General features: G+C 36.3%; 1 protein-coding gene across 1 annotated transcript in view; it reads left to right on the forward strand.

Annotated features, from left to right (window-relative positions):
• Nucleotides 1–21131, forward strand: part of sorcs3b (sortilin related VPS10 domain containing receptor 3b) — a 122584-nt gene extending 101453 nt beyond the window's left edge. Inside the window, exons 19-27 of the mRNA XM_056477327.1 lie at nucleotides 2021–2207; nucleotides 2439–2572; nucleotides 9527–9650; nucleotides 9761–9873; nucleotides 10583–10714; nucleotides 13706–13805; nucleotides 16019–16124; nucleotides 16310–16545; nucleotides 18694–21131. Coding sequence (XP_056333302.1) covers nucleotides 2021–2207; nucleotides 2439–2572; nucleotides 9527–9650; nucleotides 9761–9873; nucleotides 10583–10714; nucleotides 13706–13805; nucleotides 16019–16124; nucleotides 16310–16545; nucleotides 18694–18755 — 1194 coding nt within the window. The 3' untranslated portion in view covers nucleotides 18756–21131. The remainder of the gene's footprint in view (nucleotides 1–2020; nucleotides 2208–2438; nucleotides 2573–9526; nucleotides 9651–9760; nucleotides 9874–10582; nucleotides 10715–13705; nucleotides 13806–16018; nucleotides 16125–16309; nucleotides 16546–18693) is intronic.
• Nucleotides 21132–21457: the final 326 nt, after the last annotated feature.

Consider the following 21457-nt stretch of genomic DNA (forward strand, 5'->3'; position numbering starts at 1 on the left):
AAGTGACAAAACCAAGCAAATGACACAAGTCATGAGGAAACAAACAAAAAAAAAAACAATAAAAATTTTAGCAATGCCATAGCAGGAACACATTTTTAATATATTCAAATAGAAAACGCAAAAAAAATCTTACTGATGCCAAACCTTTAAATGATACTATTATGATTTACTATATTAATATATTCATAAAACGTTGTTAAATTATTTTATTGTTGTTGTTTTATCCTATTTTATGTTGTATTTTAACACCTCTGTTATTCAGCAACGTTTAAACTTTACAGTAATTTAATTTTTTTTGATAAGACTTCAAAGATTTACTGTTATTTTATACTGAACCGTTGTCATTTATAAGGGATTTACAATATAGTCCAAAATAGTATTTACATAAATAATCTTCACTTGAGATTAGGTCACAAAACTGGATGTTGAGTTAATAAAGCATTTATTAACATACAAAGTAACTATTACTATATGCCTGAATAATAGGATATGTATAATTTTAATTTGAATAGTTTATTATTCATTGACTAAAGTATTCTGACTGATCTTTAAAAACACCAATTATTCTTCAATAACTGCTCTGTAAATAATGCAATACTTAATTTAGTATTAAAAAAGTATGAAAATACAATCATAAAGAACATTATACATGCACTTATAAGTCAAGAATACAGCATTTGTAGATGTACTTATAAACTGCTTACTAACATCTATTAATGTAGAAATAATGCTTAGAAAATGCTTATTAAATGATTTATGGTGTGTAATTAGAAAGTGTTCCCAAAAATTCTTACTGATCCCAAACATGTAACTGATTGTATCTATGATTTGCTATATTAATATTATAGGCAGGCATAGATTAATTTGTTTAATCTAGATTAATCTCACTGTAACCGCGGAATTAATCTAGATGAATCTAGATTAAAACGGCTCATTTAAATTCTGCCGAAGTCATTCAGAATATGTGTGCTACTCAAATAATAAGTCTGTGAGACTGGGTTTCTCAAGCCAGGTGGCGCATTAGACCAGGGGCTCATCTCCTGTTTCCAAAATGCATCACAAACTGCTTGAGAAACTGTTTTACTATGATAATTCGTGATGAAAATAAAGTATGTTCTTGATGCACTTGTGTTTACTGTTTATTCAGTTAAACATAAATTTTGAACTGTAGGCCTAGATAAGCTCGAAACAGCGATTTTTTGATTAACTTAATCCAACTAAAGTCATAACTGAACTAAACAGAAATGGAATTAAAACGTGGAGTATGCATATATTAGTGGCATTATTGAAGTAAACACCGCAATCAAACTATTACCGTCATATAGGAATTTTCGCCATATTTTCCGACAAGATCCACGCATGCCGTTTACTGTCAGTAAAGTACCGCACAAATATGCACACACACACATATCGCGAAATGCGGAAGTTTTTTTCTTTCCATTTGGCATGCGTTATTAAATTCCATAACACTCTCACTAGTCCTTACTAATACCCCAGTTTGTCAAGGGGGCATGAATGAAATGTACATGAGTTAAAGTGAAACTGCTGAACTGCTGAACTGCAGAGGAGCATCCTGTTGATTTGATTCACAAGGGCACTTTTTGTCAGACGGCTCACCGGTCAGGTAAGGTGAAAGTTTTTTATTCATCCGCGCTAAAATATCAAAGTGAAAGTCATCATAGCTTGCGTGGAATAGACCCAGCTCCCAAACCAACTTTGAGAATAAGTTAACAGCAATATTTTTTTATCGCGCGATAAGAGTCTCGCGTTAATGCAGCACGTTAACACCCACTAATTAATATATTCATAATTAGTATTATAATAATATCATTCATTTAGTATTGGTGCACCTGATCATTTTCAATCATTTTATCATTCTTGTTTTCATTTTAATCAGATCCCCATAACTGGTCAGCCACAGTTTGAACTGCTGTAAAGTTTCAGTTTCCCAAAGCCTTTACATGCAAAACCATACAATACACCAGTCCTTTATCTCTCTCTGTTATTGTTTTCTCTGTAGGGTGACTCACTGTCGACCAGTCTCCATGTGGACTTTGGAGATGGCATCTCGGTGTCATACTCCAACATAAGCCGGCTCGGTGACAGCATCACACACACATACAGGGTCGCTGGGATATTCAGGGTCACCGCACGTGCTCAGAACAGCCAGGGCTCTGACAGCAGCTCGCTCTATCTGCACATCACCAGTACGTACATAAGCACACACTTATTCCAATTCTCTATAAGAATCCACCGTACAAAAAAACTCTTTCCTGTCACAGCAAATTACCTCTATACCACTGACTGCACATCGAGACAATCTATTTCTGAAGCAGCTCTCAATGAACGACATAGGAGAAGAAATCGCTGCTAAATGTGATCGTTATTGACTTTATATTGCGTCTGATAAGATCTCACGTCCGATGTGTTGTTGTTAGGTCCCGTGGAGCGTATCTTTCTTTCGGCACCGGTGGTCGTGGCCAAAGGAAGAGAAGCCAACCTGACAGCAGTGTTGTGGCCCAGTCAACCCAGGACGGCCACCTTCTACTGGTGGTTCAATAACAACACTGAGGTTCGAACATTTATACGCATGCGGCCCAGAGGCCCACATCAGTTAGCCAGCTATTCCAGTATTACTTCTGACCTCCAACAAAACAAGGGCTCGGCCAAAGATATTGTGCTTGCCAAGGCCATAAAGGTAAACCTGTTATTAGGATGGATTTGAATTGGGGTCAAGGAAGTAAAAAGCTTGATGTTTGGGCAGGGGTGGTACTGTGACACTGTGGGTTTTTTTCGCTTTGCAGTATGAACACCTGCTGCCAAAATAAAAAGAATAACTGAATTTTAACTCTGTCAGAATAGCTTTTGTTGAATGACAGGCATAGCTGGGAAAGCGCATTGGGGAAAGTGCTTCCAGCTCAGAGATTTGGCATGGATTAAAAGCCCACATAGAATTTTAATTGTAGTTTGCTTGTCAAAAGGTAGAATTTAATTGGGCATTTAGCCTACTTTTCACAAGTTTGGTCACACTGATTTTTTTGTATGACTTTTATTATGGCTGCTTAGCATAATTAAGTAATGAAAATGAATAATTTTATCCATTTCTCAGTGCATATAGGCAATGTATTTTGGTGCATTTAAACAAAACAGATTTATTAAACAGATAAATTTATGAAAATAACATTTTAGTCACCAAACATATTTAGAAAATGAAAGATAATACATTTAAATTCAAGCAAAATATTGCAAAAAAAATTACAAACTACAAAATTTCAGCTAAACTTTTCAATTTTTTTGCTTCTCTTGATTTTTACTCTTTTTTAAAATTTGTATTTAATATTTTTCTGTAACATATACATTAGGGTGTACTACTGTTTGGACCATAATCGTAAGTTATTTAGTCAAATAAGCTCCAGATTTGGCTTCAGCACTAATCTAATGTATATGCAAAAATATAATATTGTATAGCTTCCTATTAAAATATGAATTTAAAAGAGAGATTTGTGATACTTATATATGCTAAGCACTTTTTATCGTTTCAGCATTGATATTGAAATGTGTGCATTCACAATAGTCACATCGCAGCATCTGCAATGTGGAGTTGGGATGATAATAGTTGATCAGCAATAAAGATTAAACATTTTACATTACATTTGATTATTCAATAATAGGGCCAGGACAAAATATTGATTCTGATTTATTGTGATAATTCCACTCAGGATACATTCTTGATGTAGCCAAGTATCGATATTTATTTAAAAGTACAAAAGATCTGAACTAATTCATCAGCCTTGCACTGCTACCATTTAACACTTAGGTAATAGTATATGAATCGGTGCTTCTCGTAATGTCAGATCGAACACATATAATTGGTGCAATTCCACAAAATATATGTGCTGTTAATAAAATACATCTTATACATTTTTGATGCATTTCCCCCTTAATTTACAAATATCATGATATATTGTGGATGGTTTTCTTGTGATTTATTGATGATATTGTGATATATCATAATCAGGGGCAAAACATAATGATAATATAGTATCATATTACTGTACCTGAGTATATGACTACATATTTCACTTTTATCTTTGCTCTTATTTTATTTCTTTACACTTGCAATTTATTTGAATAACTCCTGTACACGATTTTCCAATCAATCTGAGATAATGATTTCATTTTAAAAAGAGCTATTCAGCTCATCTGCCAAAATTGTATTCAAATCGAAGTATACATAGCAGAAAAATAAAATATCGCAATGTCAGATTTTTCCAGTATTGTGCAGCCCTAGCTTTAATAATATTATAACAGGGTATCTGCAGGGTCTTAGAAAGTCTTAAAATGTCTTAAGTTTCAAAAACACAAATTTTTGGCCTTGAAAAGGCTTAAATCCACTGAAATATTGTCTTGTAGGTCTTAAATCCTTTCAAACGGGTCTAAATTTTCCTAAGTCCATGTAAAGCTATACTTAATTGGGCCAACACTCATCCAATGACTAACAACATATTTCAATAAAGGTTTTAAGAAACCTTTAATTACTAACTTTGTTTACTTATTAATATGGTTTAATTATCTTCCTTACAATAACATTTGTTTTTAATGGTTTTTAAGTATTTAACTTCTTTTAAAGAAATCTTTAGGGTTTAGCCTTGTGTAAGTCTGAAATTTCATTCTTTATGGTCTTAAAAATGTCTTTAAAAGTCTTAAATTTGACTCGATGAAACCTGTAGAAACCCTGTTCAAAGAAATAGAAATGTAAAATTTCTGTCTCAAAAGATTAGATTAGATTAGATTAGATTCAACTTTATTGTCATTACACATGTACAAGTACAAGGCAACGAAATGCAGTTTAGGTCTAACCAGCAGTGCAATAGCAGCAAGTGCAGGATACAGGTATTAAGTTATAAAGTTATAAAGTGCAGTTATAGAAAAACTATGGTGATATTTACAGATGGATGTACTATGAACATTATATACAGGTTGTATTAGCTATGAACAGAGATTTGCATAAATGAATATATGTACAGGATGCTATTAATAATCAGGAGTGGCAGATAGATAAACATAATTACAAATGTCCATGTGCAGTGGGTATGTACAGTTCAAGTAAATGAATCAGTGCAATGAATATGTGCAAACTTTAAATGTGCTTTCTATTGTGCAGCGGTAGAAGTTCACCAGATCTAAACGATTGTTCTTTTTAACTTAAAAATATTTTTTTGCAGTTTGCACACTGAACTAAGATGAACAAGCATTTTCAATAATAAAAATAAAAAGAATAACTGAATTTTAACTGTCAGAATAGCTTTGGTTGAATGACAGACGTAGTTGGGACAACGCATGGGGAAAATGCTTCCAGCTCAGAGATTTGGCATAGATTAAAAGCCCACATAGCGCACAATTTTACTTGTAGATTACTTGTCAAAGGTAGAATTTGATTGGGCATTTAGCCTACTTTTCACAAGTTTGGTCACACTGATTTTTTAAAGACTTTTGTAATGTAATAAATAGGGCTGCACGATTCATCAAAAAAAAAAAAAAAAGATTGTGATCTCGATTCAACCCCCCCACACGATCTTATTGAGCCAGCATTTCTACGATTCAGCCAATTATATTTTCAAGTTCGGTAGGGAAGCATAAAGGCGGTCGCCCAAGTATCGACTGGACAAATTTAGTCTATTCAAGTCCACTGTTCCAAGTCCAAAATTTAGTATGTTAACTAACTGTAGACCTACACATAGGTCTAATATTATTATTGTTTATCTAACATGTTAACCTTTATTTCACATCTAGAAAATCTTGAGGAAAATATTGATCTTTATCTTAAGCAAAAAAAAAATCGTGATTCTCATTTTAGCCAGAATCGTGCAGCCCTATCTATAAAAAAAATAGAAATGTAAGATTTCAGTCTCAAAAGATCTAAATCAGTGTTTCTCAACCATGTTCCTGAATGACCACCAACACTGCATGTTTTGGATGTCTCCTTTGTCTTTCACACCCATTACAGGTTTTTCAGTTTCTGCTAATGAGCTAATGATCTGAACCAGGTGTGTTTGGTTAAGGAGACATGGGCTGCATCCAAAACCACCTACTACTCAGTAGGTACTGCATATAAATTTAAATATATTACTCAGTCGTTAGAAAAGTATGTTCTATACAGTATGAATGTAAGCAGTATGAATGGAATTTGGACATCCTACATCCGCCATTTTGTCATCGTCATGTAACCCGCGTCAGTTGTGTCGCTTCACTCTTTTTCATGAATTCTGTTGCAAGGCATCGTGAGATGGGATGCGCACTTCAGAATCTCGCCGGAAGTAGCAGGTCATCCGGCTACTTCTCGCATACTGATTTTCGAATTTTATGAATTTGGACATACTACTCTACTCACATACTGTTTTTAGTGTCCTATATAGTATGGAACTATGTTGTTTCGGACGTAGCCATAGATAAAATGCAGAGCTGGTGGTCATCTGGGAACGTGGTTGAGAAACACTGATCTAAACAACTGTTCTTTTTAATTTAACTTAAATAATTTTCAGTAAATTAAAACTTAAAGTCGGTGCCAATGGTGTAGGGGAAAGTGCACCGACACATGCACTCTGGTGTTCACGGCGACCCATGTTCGATTCCCGCCTTGAGGTCCTATGCCGATCCTTCTCCTCTCTCTGCTCCCCACACTTTCCTGTCAATACTCTCTACTGTCCTATCAAAAAAAAGGTGAAAACCCCTAAAAAATAATTATAAAAAAAAAATTTTTACTTAATTATGATGAACAAATATTTTCAACTGTAAAAATAAAAACAAGAACTGAATTTTTACTCTGTCAGAATAGCTTTTGTTGAATGGTGGGTTGCACTGATTTTTATAAATGATTTTTATAATGTTATAAAGAAATATAAATGTCAGATTTCAATCTCAAATGATCTAATTTGCTCAAATATTTTTTCCACACTGAATTAAGATGAACAAGCATTTTCAACTGTAAAAATAACACAAGTTTCACAACACATTAATTAATTACACTTTTAATCAAATTAAAATACAGAATGGTTATTTTGAAAGCATAATAAACTTTCACAACACTACGGTCTTTTTGATCAAATAAATGTGGCCATGCTGAGCATAAAACTGTTCTCAGAAAATTAAGCAGTTGCTGTAGGTTCATTTAATTAGTGATAATTTTGCAGACATTTTGTTTTTCATTTTGACATCATTATATTGGCTTCTTATCTCATTTAGTATTAGGACAGATTTAACCTACAGTTATAATAGGCAGATGAATCACTGCTTTATGATGCTTTCAAACATCACTGAATGTTGCTCCTAATCGCACCATGAGATCATTCAGTTCAGATCTGCTTTTCCGAGGTGAAACACATAAAAAGAGAAAGAGCAGCTTTTAATGATTATGCATTTAAGTTCTAGAGTGCTTTCCTCTGGAAATCTGCCACAGAGCTGAGCAGTTTAAAAGCATTTAAAAGCTCACTTGTACAGAAGCTTTGTTTTGTCATTTAGTATGATTTGGACATTTTACAATATATACCTATATGCTCTGATATACACTAACCGGCCACTTTATTAGATACACCTGTCCATCATATGGCAGCAACTCAATGCATTTAGGCATGCAAACATGGTCAAGACGATCTGCTGCAGTTCAAACCGAGCATCAGAATGAGGAAAAAGGTGATTTAATTGACTTTGAACATGGCATGGTTGTTGGTGCCAGACGGGATGGTCTGAGTATTTCAGAAACTGCTGATCTGCTGGGATTTTCAAGCACAACCATCTCTAGTGTTTACAGAGAATGGTCCGAAAAAGAGAAAATATCCAGTGAGCTGCAGTTCTGTGGGTGCAAATGCCTTGTTGATGCCAGGGGTTAGAGGAGAATGGTCAGACTGGTTCCAGCTGATAGAAAGGTAACAGTAACTCAAATAACCACTCGTTACAACCGAGGTATGCAGAAGAGCATATCTCTGAATGCACAACACGCTAAACCTTGAGGCAGATGGGCTACAGCAGCAGAAGACCATGCCGGGTGCCACTCCTGTCAACTAAGAATAGGAAACTGAGGCTACAATTCACACAGGCTCACCAAAATTGGACAATAGAAGATTGGAAAAACGTTGCCTGGTCTGATGAGTCTCAATTTCTGCTGCAACATTCGGATAGTAGGGTCAGAATTTGGGGTCAACAACATGAAAGCACGGATCCATCCTGCCTTGCATCAATGGTTGTGGCTGGTGGTGGTGTAAAGGTGTGGGGGATATTTTCTTGGCCCACTTTGGGCCCATTAGTACCAATTGAGCATTGTGTCAATGCCACAGCCTACCTGAGTGTTGTTGCTGACCATGTTCATCCCTTCTTGACCACAGTGTACCCATCTTCTGATGGCTACTTCCAGCAGGACAACACGCCATGTCATAAAGCGCGAATCATCTCACACTGGTTTCTTGAACATGACAATGAGTTCACTGTACTCAAATGGCGGGAGATTCGCATCATGGATGTGCAGCCAACAAATCTGCAGCAACTGTGTGATGCTATCATGTCAATATGGATTAAAATCTCTGAGAAATATTTCCAGTGCCTTGTTGAATCTATGCCACGAAGGATTAAGGCAGTTCTGAAGGCAAAAGGGAGTCCAACCAGGTACTAGTTAGTTGTACCTAATAAAGTGGCCGGTGAGTGTATAATACAGGCATTCAAGCTATTAGGAACATGCAAATATAATACAGTCCTATTGAAAAGAATATGGTTTTCCAGTGCTGAGCTGCGGCTGGAAGGGCATCGGCTGGATAAACCATATGCCAGAGTAATTGGCGGTTCATTCCACTGTGATAAATCAGGGACTAAGCCGAAGGATAGTGAGTGAGTGAGTGAGTGAGTGAGAGAGAAAAAAATAGTAGTTTTGTATTTTGATGTGGTTGCTTTTAATGTTTAATAAAGTAATAATCTACAGCAAAGAGTGCATCCAGGCAAAACCTAGACCCTCCGGTGTGTTAGCAATATTAGAAAATCTGCTTGTAAATAATTTAGGTGAAGTAAATGCATCAACTTAACCCATTATACACTTAAAGTACCTTTTCCTATTCTTTACTGCCATTACACTGGAAAACAAGACAGCATTAAAGTGCAACTGGGTTGTTTTGAATGAATACGAATGTTAAAATGCCATTCATAAATGCCAGTATATTTATGTGCTGCCGCCCAGCATCATGTGCTGCAACCAGACAAAAAGACCCCAAAAATGAGATCAGCAAAGCCCATAAATTACACAGAGAGTGTCTTGTTAAGGAGTACTAGTGAAAAAGCAGGAAGATCTGCAAGACCAATATATCTACGACAAGTCCTAAGATCAAAAGCACGACAACTGAACCGTGAAACGCAGCGGGAGTTTGGCCATATAGGGTTGTAAATGGTTTCTGCTATAAATGATTCTGCCACTCACATATCAGTCAGAGTTAGGATTTGCTTTCCCGTTTCTCCGTGCTGCTACATCTGAATTGCATGTGTTTTTCAGCCCCTGATCACACTGGAAGGAAGCGTTTCACACACGTTCACGCGAGAAGGACTGAACCCTGTCACCGTACAGGTGTCGGCGGGAGGTACAGTCCTACAGGATGTGAAAATCATCACCGTCAAAGGTGAAGACCTCCCGTAGACATGAAAATTGCTGTGCTTTTTGATATAGAGAATGTGTTATTTTTAGCCTCGCTGAAAATTAAAAGGTTTCTCTGTCTTCTCTGGTTTCCAGACGTCTTCCGTTCTTTGCTGCTGTCGTTTTCTCCAAACCTGGAAGAGCACAACCCTTCTGTTGCCGAGTGGAGACAGGACGTGGGGCGTGTTGTCAGGGCAACGCTTGCTCAGGTACACCGCGCTTAAAGTCCATCATCAGCTACTGCTGGAGTGCTCTGTTCATGCCGGTGAACTGCTGAAAAGAACTCCTGAAATTTCTTGAAAGGCCGCTGATAGCTCACCACGCTTCCTCTCTCTTCAGCTATTCTCTTTCCTCTCTCTCAAACGCTCCTGGTTTAAAGCCTGATGGCTCTTTCTGGGCTCTCCGGCGAGGTTCTGTGTTCGGCTGAGAGGCTCTACGCGCTCTCACGCATCCATCTGATTTCCCCTCAGTCTGAGCGCGAGAGATAGAGTAATGTAGTGCTATTGGCGAGAGTGAATCACTGGAGTTCAGAGTGAATATTGATGCGGCAACAGAGAGACTCTAAAGCCAGTCAGCCAATTAAAGAACAGAGCCAAAGAACTGCTCCACAGAACTCCATTACAATGAGTCGCTCAAGCACAAATATAATGGCCTCCCAATACCTCTGGATTTTCGACACGAACAGAGTGCTTTCAATGTGCTTACACAACATCATATCGAAAATATCTCCAGATTCTCCGGAATGGCTTATTATGCTTCGCAAACATTAATGGAGATTTTTATTAATGTGCAAACGGCCGTGAAATGATTGACTAGCGTTTATGCATGAATTCAAGTCTGTCATGAATGTTGCATGCTGATAAAATTGCCTTAATTTAATGTTTAGTGGCGTGTGTTTATTTGTGTGCTTTTCGGCAGGTCTGCAGCTTCCCTGAGGACCAGTTGTTGGTGTCTGTGTTTCCTGGATCTCCAACTGCTGCTGAGCTCTTTATCCTACCCGAGACCAACCAGTCAGCATTCAGATCACACACAGAGGAACAACTTAATAAGGCAAGAACCATACACACACATAAACACACACACACAATGGAATAAAACGATTCTCCCAAATGACAAGGTCTTATGATTGATACAATCTGTTAAACTAACCTATTATCATGTTCTGATGGCCAAATAAATTATAGTGGCGATAAAAGTTGGCTTTATTGCTCGCGAATAAACCTGCTGAAAAATACATGCACTTACTTTTAAAATGTCATGGGCTGAATTTGTAATGCCCGGCAACCACAAAAGGAAATTAAATCTGTCAAATTTATATTTGACAATAATTCAGATTTATGTTAAAACCAGCAGTGTTTTTGATTGCGTTCTCTATTTATATAGGGTGATGACCTAGAGTTTTCCAAAATGGAAAACGTATTAAGATGTTTTTAAAAAGACTTATGCAAGATTTATGGTTAAAATAACTATGCAAATAAAACCTTTTTGCAGACCATCCTTTTAAAGTTCTAGTCATCAAATAATTCTGAGAAAACAAATAAGAAATAATAATAATAAAAGGTTTTTAGTAGGGCTGCATGATATTGGAAAAATCTAACATTGCAATATTTTGCTAATCTGAGATTATATATTGCAATATGACTACAATTTCACCAGATGAGTTGAATAACTCTATTTGAAAAGATTGATTGGGATGATTCTGTAGAGGGATTCAGTTTTATCTGCATAAAATCTAATAAACAATCAACAAGAATAGATAAATGTGGTAAAGAAAAAGATAAACGAAAGAAGGCCCAATCCCAACTTCATTTTTGTACCCCTACCCCTTTCCCTTGGCCCTTGAAACAGAGTGTGAAGGGGAAGGGCTTCAAAATTTACCCAGTTGCTTTATTTTTTGGTATTGATCTTCAAGAAATCGCTGAAGGCATATATTATGTTAGCATAACGATATAATGTGGCAATATGATCGTAACTGTACTGTGCATTTACACCGTGGCCAAATTTATCTACGTAAACACACCAAAAACAACATTAACATTATACCAGAGACCGTAAAAAGGACATTCCCAGCCACTAGACTTTTCTGACAGGGTACTCGAGTGTCATCGAGTGACAGAATGTTGTGGGACTGCAATACAGGAGTTATTATTAGGGATTACAGATAGCCAAATTTAGCTGTTTTATTTTAGCATTTTTTTAAAGCATGATGGTAAAACATGAACGCGGTTATGAATATATTAAAACATATGCTTGTTTGCTGTAGACATTCGTAATAATGACAAAAAAATACAAATTTGTGGATCTCCTTACTTACGGGTGCAGCTATGCTGCCTTTGTGGCTGGTGTATTCTGGGAAATTTTCTTACGCATTGATTTAGAGTGTGCTCCTGAAAAATCTCAATTTGAAGGGGTATCTAGCCCTTCCCCTTAGCCCTACGCCTTCAAGCTAAAGAGAATTGGGACACTGCTACCCCTTCACGTGAACACGCAAAACGAGGGGTAGAGGTAAGGGAAAGGAAAGGGAAAGAAGTCGAATTGGGATTGGGCCTAAATGGTGTTTTATTGTTTTCTGAGTCTAACTGTATTCAGGTAAAGCAATTGAATAAAAAGTAATTAAATAAAATTCTTAAATATTTTATCTTTATTAAAGTTACATACAGTGCAATTTTTAATGCCTTAAAATTTGCTTTTAAAATCATTATACTGTCACATGATTCAAAAACAAATGATATTAGAATACATAACTTGCAATGTGACTATTGCGAATGACCATATTATGATATTGATGGTGAAACATTATATTGTGCAGTCCTATTTATTAAGATATTTCTTTTAGAATGACTAAAACATATCAACTTTAAGCCTCTAATAATATTTTCCTTTTTTTTAACGTGTTCATTAAAAAAATCTACCCAAATTCAAAGAATGTCTATGTTGAACTAATTAATCTGATTAGAGTATTCTAAATCAGTATTCACATAATCCTTTTTAAAGTCAGATCGTCCAGTCTTTAAGACTGGCAAAACACAATATTATTGCCAGAAAGCTGGTTAGTTTCATTAAGCTTATTTATTTATTCATTTAATGATTGATTTACTCATTAATTAAACTCATCATTTTTATCTAAAAATTTATTTATTATTTACTAGCTTTTATCATTTATTCATTCATTTTCTTTTTGGCTTAGTCCCTATATTAATCAGGGGTCGCTACAGCGAAATGAACCGCCAACTTACTGTCTCCAGCTTATGTTTTAAGCTGTGAACGCCCTTCCAGCCACAACCCAACACTGGGAAACACCCATACAACTCTCATTCGCACACATACACTACAGCCAATTTAGTTTATTCAATTCACCTATAGCGTATGTCTTTGGACTGTGGGGGAAACCGGAGCATCTGGTGGAAACCCACGCGAGCACAGGGAGAACATGCTAACTCCACACAGAAATCCTAACTGACTCACCCGGGGCTCGAACCAGCAAACTTCTTGCTGTGAGGCGATTGTGCTACCTGCTGCACCACCGTGACGCCCTACTAGCTTTTATTATTATGTGAAATGATGTGCATAAAATCTGAATTGTCATTTTTTTTTCTGCAGCAGTATTGGTAGTATTTCCGTTTTAATGCTAGAAGGCAGGCCTGTAGATATCACACACTTTGTGAACTTTGCACAAGAGTTATGCCAGTTAAGGAGCCTCAAACCACAGTCAATTATTCACAACAGAAACTGACAGAAAAAAATGATGGTGCTTTTTTAGGCTGTCGCCGCTTTACCACCACATATTGAATGACAAGAGCTGAATCTACTTTTAAGGCATATATATCACCATTGTAAAATGCATTAGCTACTGCCTTTATTTCTGACACAAGCATTTTAAGAACGAAACCTGAATACTGTCGTATAAGTGGAATAATTGACTGTCAGAAAAACCAGAGATGGTGCATTATTTCAATTGATAAAACTGCTCCAATTTAGTTGAAGCTTTAAAAGTATAGCAGGTTTCACTTGCTCTTCATCATCATCTTCCTCTTTTTTCAGATGTCGGAGGTCTTCATGAACGCTTTAAATCAGAACCTGATCCAGTTTGATCTGAAGCCTGACACGCGGGTCACTGTGTCTTTGTCTCAGCTCACACTGGGTAAGACCCAGACACTAGCTTCTGTCATTAAGGCTTTAACAGGACAATCCTTGTTCTCTGATAACCCTTCCAGAAGAGCACAAATGTCTATCGCATTGAGTTCTGGTTTAATTGCACCCTTACTGTAGTAAAATACGAGGCTGTCAAGTGGTTATGTGAGGTGACTTTACTCCTGTGTAGTTATATAAGATACACGATATAATCACATTGCTGACGATGCATTGTGGCAAATTTTTCAACCCTCTCTTGGTGCTAAAAATCGTAGAGAACAGGTACTCCACCTTGGACTTTAGATTAATATTGATAATGCGGAGCCTGTCTGAGCATGACCAATATAGTGAGTTGGAAATGACATTACGGGATCATAAAGAGTGTCTCTCTGCCACATATAATTCTACCCTTTTCAGACACGGCAATTTGTCTTCATTGCTCCGAACAGGAAAAGGTTCAGATTGCCTCCTGCATTCTGCCGAAAGGTCACAATCATCATGCGTCAACCCTCAAAGGGCTGAAGGATGGACTGCAGTGTGTGTGTTTGTGTGTGTGTGAAAGAGAGAGAGGAGCAACTGAGACAGTTTTTTAGCATTACTGAAATGGATATGCTTCTCATACATGCTCTGAGAAACAGCAGAAATATCCCTGGTCAACTGGATATTCAGTGTGTGTGTGTTTCAGTTGAAATACCAAACTATATACATAGTCTTCCTTTATTTCTATTTACCCAAAGATTTTCAGCAAAAACAAAATAAAAAGGTCATTTAAAATGCTTAATTTGAGCCAGATCATGTTCCGGAAAATGTCAGATATCAGTGTTTTGCTTTCCGGTATTTATTTTAATGGACTTGCATAACCGCAAAGTCCCATTTAACTATTGGCCCTCAACAATATTTTCAGCCAATCGGCTTTCTTATATTTATAATCACTCTCATTGATTGGTGATTGCTATTTTGCACGCAGTGAGCAGTGAAAATAAATAATGGCATAGTGGCATACCTGAAAAATATTTGTATTTTCAAAATGGCAAAGAGACAGTCAAGCATATTTTCATTTTTTTTAAATCACGAGTAAATCTGATAATGAGCCTGATCAAACGAGATCTTGAGGAGATGAAACTGCACGAATGGCTCAGGATAGCAGGAGACAGAAGCAAAGCGATCTCAAGTAGTAAATGTGGGCTCTTCTTGAAGATTAGACTTAATTATTATTTTCACTTGGCACATAATAGTGAAGTGAACTGAATCGTGATTGATCATACAATTTGTTTGTAGCTACATGTTTTTATTATCCATGACTGACCTATAACGTTCTATGGCACAAAATAATTAAATACCGTTCAGAAATGTGTTGCTGTTTTTTTGCGCTATCACCGTTTAATGACGTCATAATCCAGAAAAACAGAAATTGTTTAGTGGAAGTCGGTCCCCATAAATTTTATTTCGGGAATTATTCATTTACAAACTAAGCACTGTTAATCAATAGACATATTAAGGGAATAAAATTCTTTATTTTACTAAAGATATTTACTTAAACTACTAGCTAAATACTAGCTATACTACTTATTAAAACTATTTTTCAATGCATTTCAAGTCTTGAAGCTTTGTTTGTGCTGTGTGTTTGTTGAATTAATTTACTTGGTAAGTTAATTATTGATAAGATGCTTTTTATTATACTGAAAAACTACACTAACATTTTTTGTATAATATTGTTCTGTTGTCAAATTTTCAACTTCAAATATTAGATTTTATTAGTAATGTCTCATTTTTCTTTGTGGTAGATAAAAAAAGGTGCACAGAAGGTGGTCATTTAGGAAATTACAGTACATTAAAAGTTTTAAAGTTATAGACCAAAAATATTTCACAAAGTTTTGATTATGATAATAAGTACTTGAAAACAGTTTATTAAAAAGAATGATTAAATTAATTGACTTAGATACATATAATTAGTTATCAGTTGTATGCATGAATATACACTTTAATATAATTACATTATATAATATACATTACATTACATTACATAATATAATAAATATTAGTTAATAAACTGTGTGTGTGTAATTATAAATTTTTTATCTAATGCATATAAAGTAAATAATGTATGATACATTCAAATTGCACATACTACAATATATTATAAAATATATATATGTAGTCTTCCAGGACTGTGTGATGAGACATTGAGTTTAACTGGTTCTGCATATGTATCATTGCCTGCAGCACCTCTGGTGGACTCCAGTGTTTTGCCCAGTGGCTCTGCCATGCTCTTACTGGTTTCTCTGGGCCTGTTGGGATTGGCCATTCTCTTCATCTACAAGTTCAAACGGTAAACCTCAACAAAACCCACCTAATTATGCACAGTCATTTTGATATGGCAGCCGATCCTGACAAATGCTGCACACGCTTACTCTTACTGACATCAGTTTCCTCATGATATAGTCTACTTGGACTAGAATGAATAAATGCATCAGTTTTTTCTCCTCAAGCCTACTTTTGCTTCTGTCTGCTCAGTAAGATTCCTTGGATCCACGTTGAGACAGAAGACAGCCATGAGAAAGAGCCTGAGATGATCAGCGCTGTCGGACAGGAGAAGAACGGCACACGTGCAACAGCCACTTCCTTCACGTCGTGCAGTGCACACACCACACACACACCGTGTCCATTAAACACAGGAACACACAACAGCTTCAGTCATCTGCCACCGCCCAGAGAACTGATGGAGAAAGAGCTGGAGGCTCACAGCACAGGTCAGACCCCGGTCACACCATACAGTCTCTGAATCTTTGTTGAGTCTTTGATAAATCTGATTAAAAACTTACTGTAGTTCCAATAAATACTTTTTTACAAGTGCTTTAGTATAATTTAGTAAACATACACAAAGTTAAAAGGGTGATATTTGCAACGCATGATCATTAAAAAATATGTGCTTCAACTTACATTTTCAGCCTACAAACCACGAAATCATAAAAATCATACCATTTATCATCATTGAACATATTTGTCTGCACTTTCTAGATAAAATAAACGCTACGGGGCAGTGTGACACCAACAGGTTTTCTTCTTTTTAACACTAATGATATTTACAGGGACATCTGGCCAAATAAAGGATTAATTTCAAGCAGTTCTTTGCACAACACCAAATAAATATGATTTGTAATCAAATACATGTAACTCGCCTATCTATCTCCATATGTTTGTGCTCGGGTTTGAGTCCAGTCAAGCAAAATTCCACAAGAGGAACAGGCAATGTAAAATCAAGGTGAAACTATGTGCAAATGCTCTACATGCACTTTTCTCTTCTGTTTGCTTTTGAAAAACACTATTGGTTGGGTTTTGGGAAAGGTTTAGGTCAGTGATTTGCTAGATGATCAGTACGACAAGCCCAGCCTTGTGGACATGTACAAAAAGTACAAATGCACCCTAAAACCTCCTTTCCACTGCACACGACAAATGACATGTGACAAACCGGAAGTCATTCATTTCCAATGGAGAGTAGTCCAGGAGCTGCGTAGAGTTCCGATTATGTCTGTATGCGGAAAATTAGAATCCGAATTGAGCTGCGGATACGCTGAAATATTTGAACTCCTGCGACTAGACCATATGCAACTGGCCGATCGGATGTGATGTATTTCAGTGTTGTCCAAGCAGGTCCGTACACGCGAGATGAGAAATACTATTTTTTTTTTATCAAATACAAAGTGTCTCCACATTCCCTCAAAAATTTTTAGCGGTCTATGAGTTTCTATTATTCATTCATTCAAACATGGTGAATGCACGGAGAATAAAGGCTCTTTCTTTTCCACTCCTTTATTTCAGACACTGTGAGAACAGCTTCTCTTCCATGGTGAAAATTCTGTGCAACTGCCACAAGGGGGCATATTCCGACAGTCGTGTCCAAATGTCATGTGCAGCAGAAAGGCAGCTTAAGTATCATATTTTTTTTTAAATTCAAACGTAAACAGCACCCTCTAGTGGATTTGAAATCTGAAATGTGCAATGAAACATAACTGGAGTATTTTACCTTTCGTAAAAAGGTACATATTTCCAGTGAACCTGGGTTAGACGACTTCTAATCCAGAATTCGCTCTTTATAGCCAATAAACAAACGACTGGTAGGGACTACAATGAAGAATACTTCTTCCTAAGTTTGTGACATCACAAAATCTACATAAAAATTTACATAACCCCCACCCCCGGGTGTAACACCAAAATTCCTTCAAAGTGCACTAGACAGTTAGCAAATCAAAACACACAATTTAATACTACTTCAATCTTTTTACTTCTATGTTTAATTGAGTGTGTTGCTGACCATTTCTTTTGAATTAATTTAGAAATGTACTAACAATATCTGTGTAAAGATTTGTTTTTTGTGTATTATCACAAATGTCATCTCTTTGAATACACTTTAGTGACTTTTTATAATTTCATCAATAATGTATTAAATAAAAGTAGGTTTAAAAAATATACTTTAAGAAGTACACTACAAATGTTCATTTCGTACAATCAAGTGTTCTTCTTTTCCTGTCAGTTCTTTTCTGTCGGCTTTAATGTTTATAAAGATGCAATTTGGGCTCAAGGAGCAGAACGAGAGACGTGCTTGTTTTAGTGTGTATCTGTTGTTGTTCCTATACGTGAGGTCAGTGGATGGACCCCAATTCATTCATTCTACTTTTATTACTCCGCTGTCAGAGAAGGTGATTGTCTTCTGAGTGTCCCAGGACTTTTTGATTCACAGTAATCAAGGACTGATCCCATGACACTGAAGTGGAAAGCATTGATCACAGACTTGCCCTTGCTTGTTGGTTGCAATTACAGTGATTTTCTGCTTTTCTGTGTTTCTCTGTGTGTTTGTGTGTGTGTGCGTGTGTGTGTGCGTGTGTGTGTGTGTGTTTTAGGCGGCCTTGGGGCTGGAGAACACTTAAGGACCAGACAAATTCCAAACTGCACCAATGTCTGAAATGATGAAGGAAGGTTTGATGATGAAACATCAGTTGTATTAGATGTATACTTATAAAGTTTTTTATGAAGGGATAGTACACCCAAAGATTTATTCATCCTCAGGCTATTTAAGGTAAAACACTAGAGAAGATTTTTAGCTGTAGCTTAATAATTCATAAAAAGTAAGTCAACTGTTACTGACAATCTGAGAGTATGTATATACAGGCAAATCAAAACTAACATGTGGCTCCTGGTGATACATTGAGCTCTTATTAAGCAAAACTGAGCATTATTTGCAACATTATTGTCTTTAATCCACATCCTCTGCAAACAAAATGCATAAGGCTGAAAATATAAAAGATAATACTGTAAATAATGTTTAGTTTCAGTTCAGACTGCGTAATTTTAGCCCTGATTTTAACTCACTGACAGGTTTTGAGAAATTGCAGACAAATGCCTGAAATCACAGGCAAATCGGTGCTCATTCATGTGAGTAACAATCACACAGTGTGAACTATCAAAGACACGATGTGAGAATCGCAGATGAGTCGCTGACACCCGTCAGACATTTGGCATGTTAAATGGAGCTGTCGATTCAAATTAAGTCGTGTGAAATGTGTTCTGATTGAAAATAAAATCAGCGATTACCTACAGCCAATGAGAGAGCAGCATCCACTAGTATGGGTATCTGCAAGCCAGCGAGAGGATGGGGAGAAGTTAAAAGTACTTCTTTTCAGTCTATTTGGACCCAAGAAATGGAGGAAAAACTAGTGGAAATTTGGCAGGAGCACCCATGTTTGTTTGACATGTCCTCTGAGTAATACCACAACCGGGTCGAAAAAGAAAACCGTGACCTCGTGTTGTTTCCATGTCACTTCTCGCGTGTGTTTGGTTGCGAGACAAAGTTTGTGGACCAAGACAACGTTGTCGGCGATTGTCCTACTGTAAAGTCATGCAGTGTGTAACCTTCTACCAATCCATCTTGCAGAGCCAATACAGCAGCGACGGACGATACACCAGATAGTCATGCAATGTGAAAACATCTGTGACGCGACTACTTAAAAATCAGCAGTCTGAACTGAAAGATTACACAGAATGATCATAAGACCTTAATGCATGAGCCATGGGTATTAATTTTGTTTTGCCTGGATTTTTTTTTTCTATCTTGTGTTCTACTAGAGAAAAAAACTAAGATCTTGGTTGCCTGAGGTAAATAAATTGACAGTATTTTTTCATTTTGGAGTGAACTATCCCTTTAGATATTTCTGTAATGTGGTACTTATGCCTTTATATTATTGTGGTGTTTTACATTTGCTCTCTTTAAATGAACAATTCCTTAAGTGTTAATGAAGGTATTATTGTTAACGGGTGTAAATTAATTTCTATCAAGAACTGTAAGATTATATCATATTAGCACTTAAGGAGTATTTATTTTTCACCTGTAATCTTTCCTAAAGGAATAGTCCAAAAATGACAAATTTGCTCAAACATTTTGCAATCTAGTGTATAGGAGAGATTTCACTAAAACACTATTTGAGAGGGAAACTAAAAAAATCAACACAGGCTCATTCTGAAAACGTAGCCCTAAAAACATTTCTGGAGATCACAAATTATGTAGCCAGAAGTACGTATGGCTGCATTTTGTCTTTAAAACGAACACTACGAGGCAGTATGACGCCGTTCCTTTTCCTGCTTACAAAGCTGACCGCTTTTCTGCTGTTACCAGTTTGTCCAGTTAGCTCGCCATGTACGTCGGCGGACTTGAGATGCAGAGAGGAGTTGACCATGATAATGGGGTTCGAGTCTGGCGAAGAACGGTTCCAGAAAGCAGTTAAGACAAAAACAGAAGTCAAAAAATTTAATAAACAAGTAAATAACATGGTGAGAATGTGGTAAAATGTGGTAAAAATCAGACGAGGGTTTTCTTTTTCAGAATTGTTTTTTAAAACTGTCGGTTGGGTTTACGGAAGTGGGTGGGCGATGGTCAATCTGTGCTTTTGAAAACACTATTGGTTCGGTTTAGGGAAGAAGGAAGGTAGGTCAGTCGATCAGTCAGTCAGTCAACAGCAGCCTCTGGTGAATTCGCAAAAACAAAAACTGCAAAAAAAAAAACTACCTCCTGGGACATATTTGGCACTCTCCAGAAATGTATAAATTAGTATGTTTTCAGAATGTGCCTGGGTTGAAGAAAAAATAACCCAGCGGTGACCTTTATATCAAATATACATATCGATTTGGCGTCAAAACCTTGACATCAATTTGACATCCACACTAGGGTTGAACAATATGTAACTTCAGATGCCGTGTGTGTATCTGCAATAGTCATATCGCAGGATTAGATTATTTATTAAAGATTAAATTATAATATTATTAATTTTTATAATTTTTTTATTATTTATACAACCATGACCATGTTATTTTACATTTGATTGTTCAATTTCTGTACATAAATACTGTTAGACTCCCTAGAAAATCATAAAACACTGTTTGTTTATTTATTTATTACTGCTTGTAATTTATTATATTTTATGCAGATGCACTGCAATAGAAAAAAAAGACTTGATCATCCCAGTCGATCTAAATTAATGAAATATTTCCAAATAAGAGTTGTTCAAATCATCTAGTCAAATTTTATTCATAATAAATCGCATATATCGCAATAAATATAGTGCGGCAAAACAAAATATCGCAATACCAGATTTTTCCAATATTGTGCAGCTC

This window comes from Danio aesculapii, chromosome 17 (genome assembly GCF_903798145.1).
Source record: "Danio aesculapii chromosome 17, fDanAes4.1, whole genome shotgun sequence".
Classification (NCBI taxonomy): domain Eukaryota; kingdom Metazoa; phylum Chordata; class Actinopteri; order Cypriniformes; family Danionidae; genus Danio; species Danio aesculapii.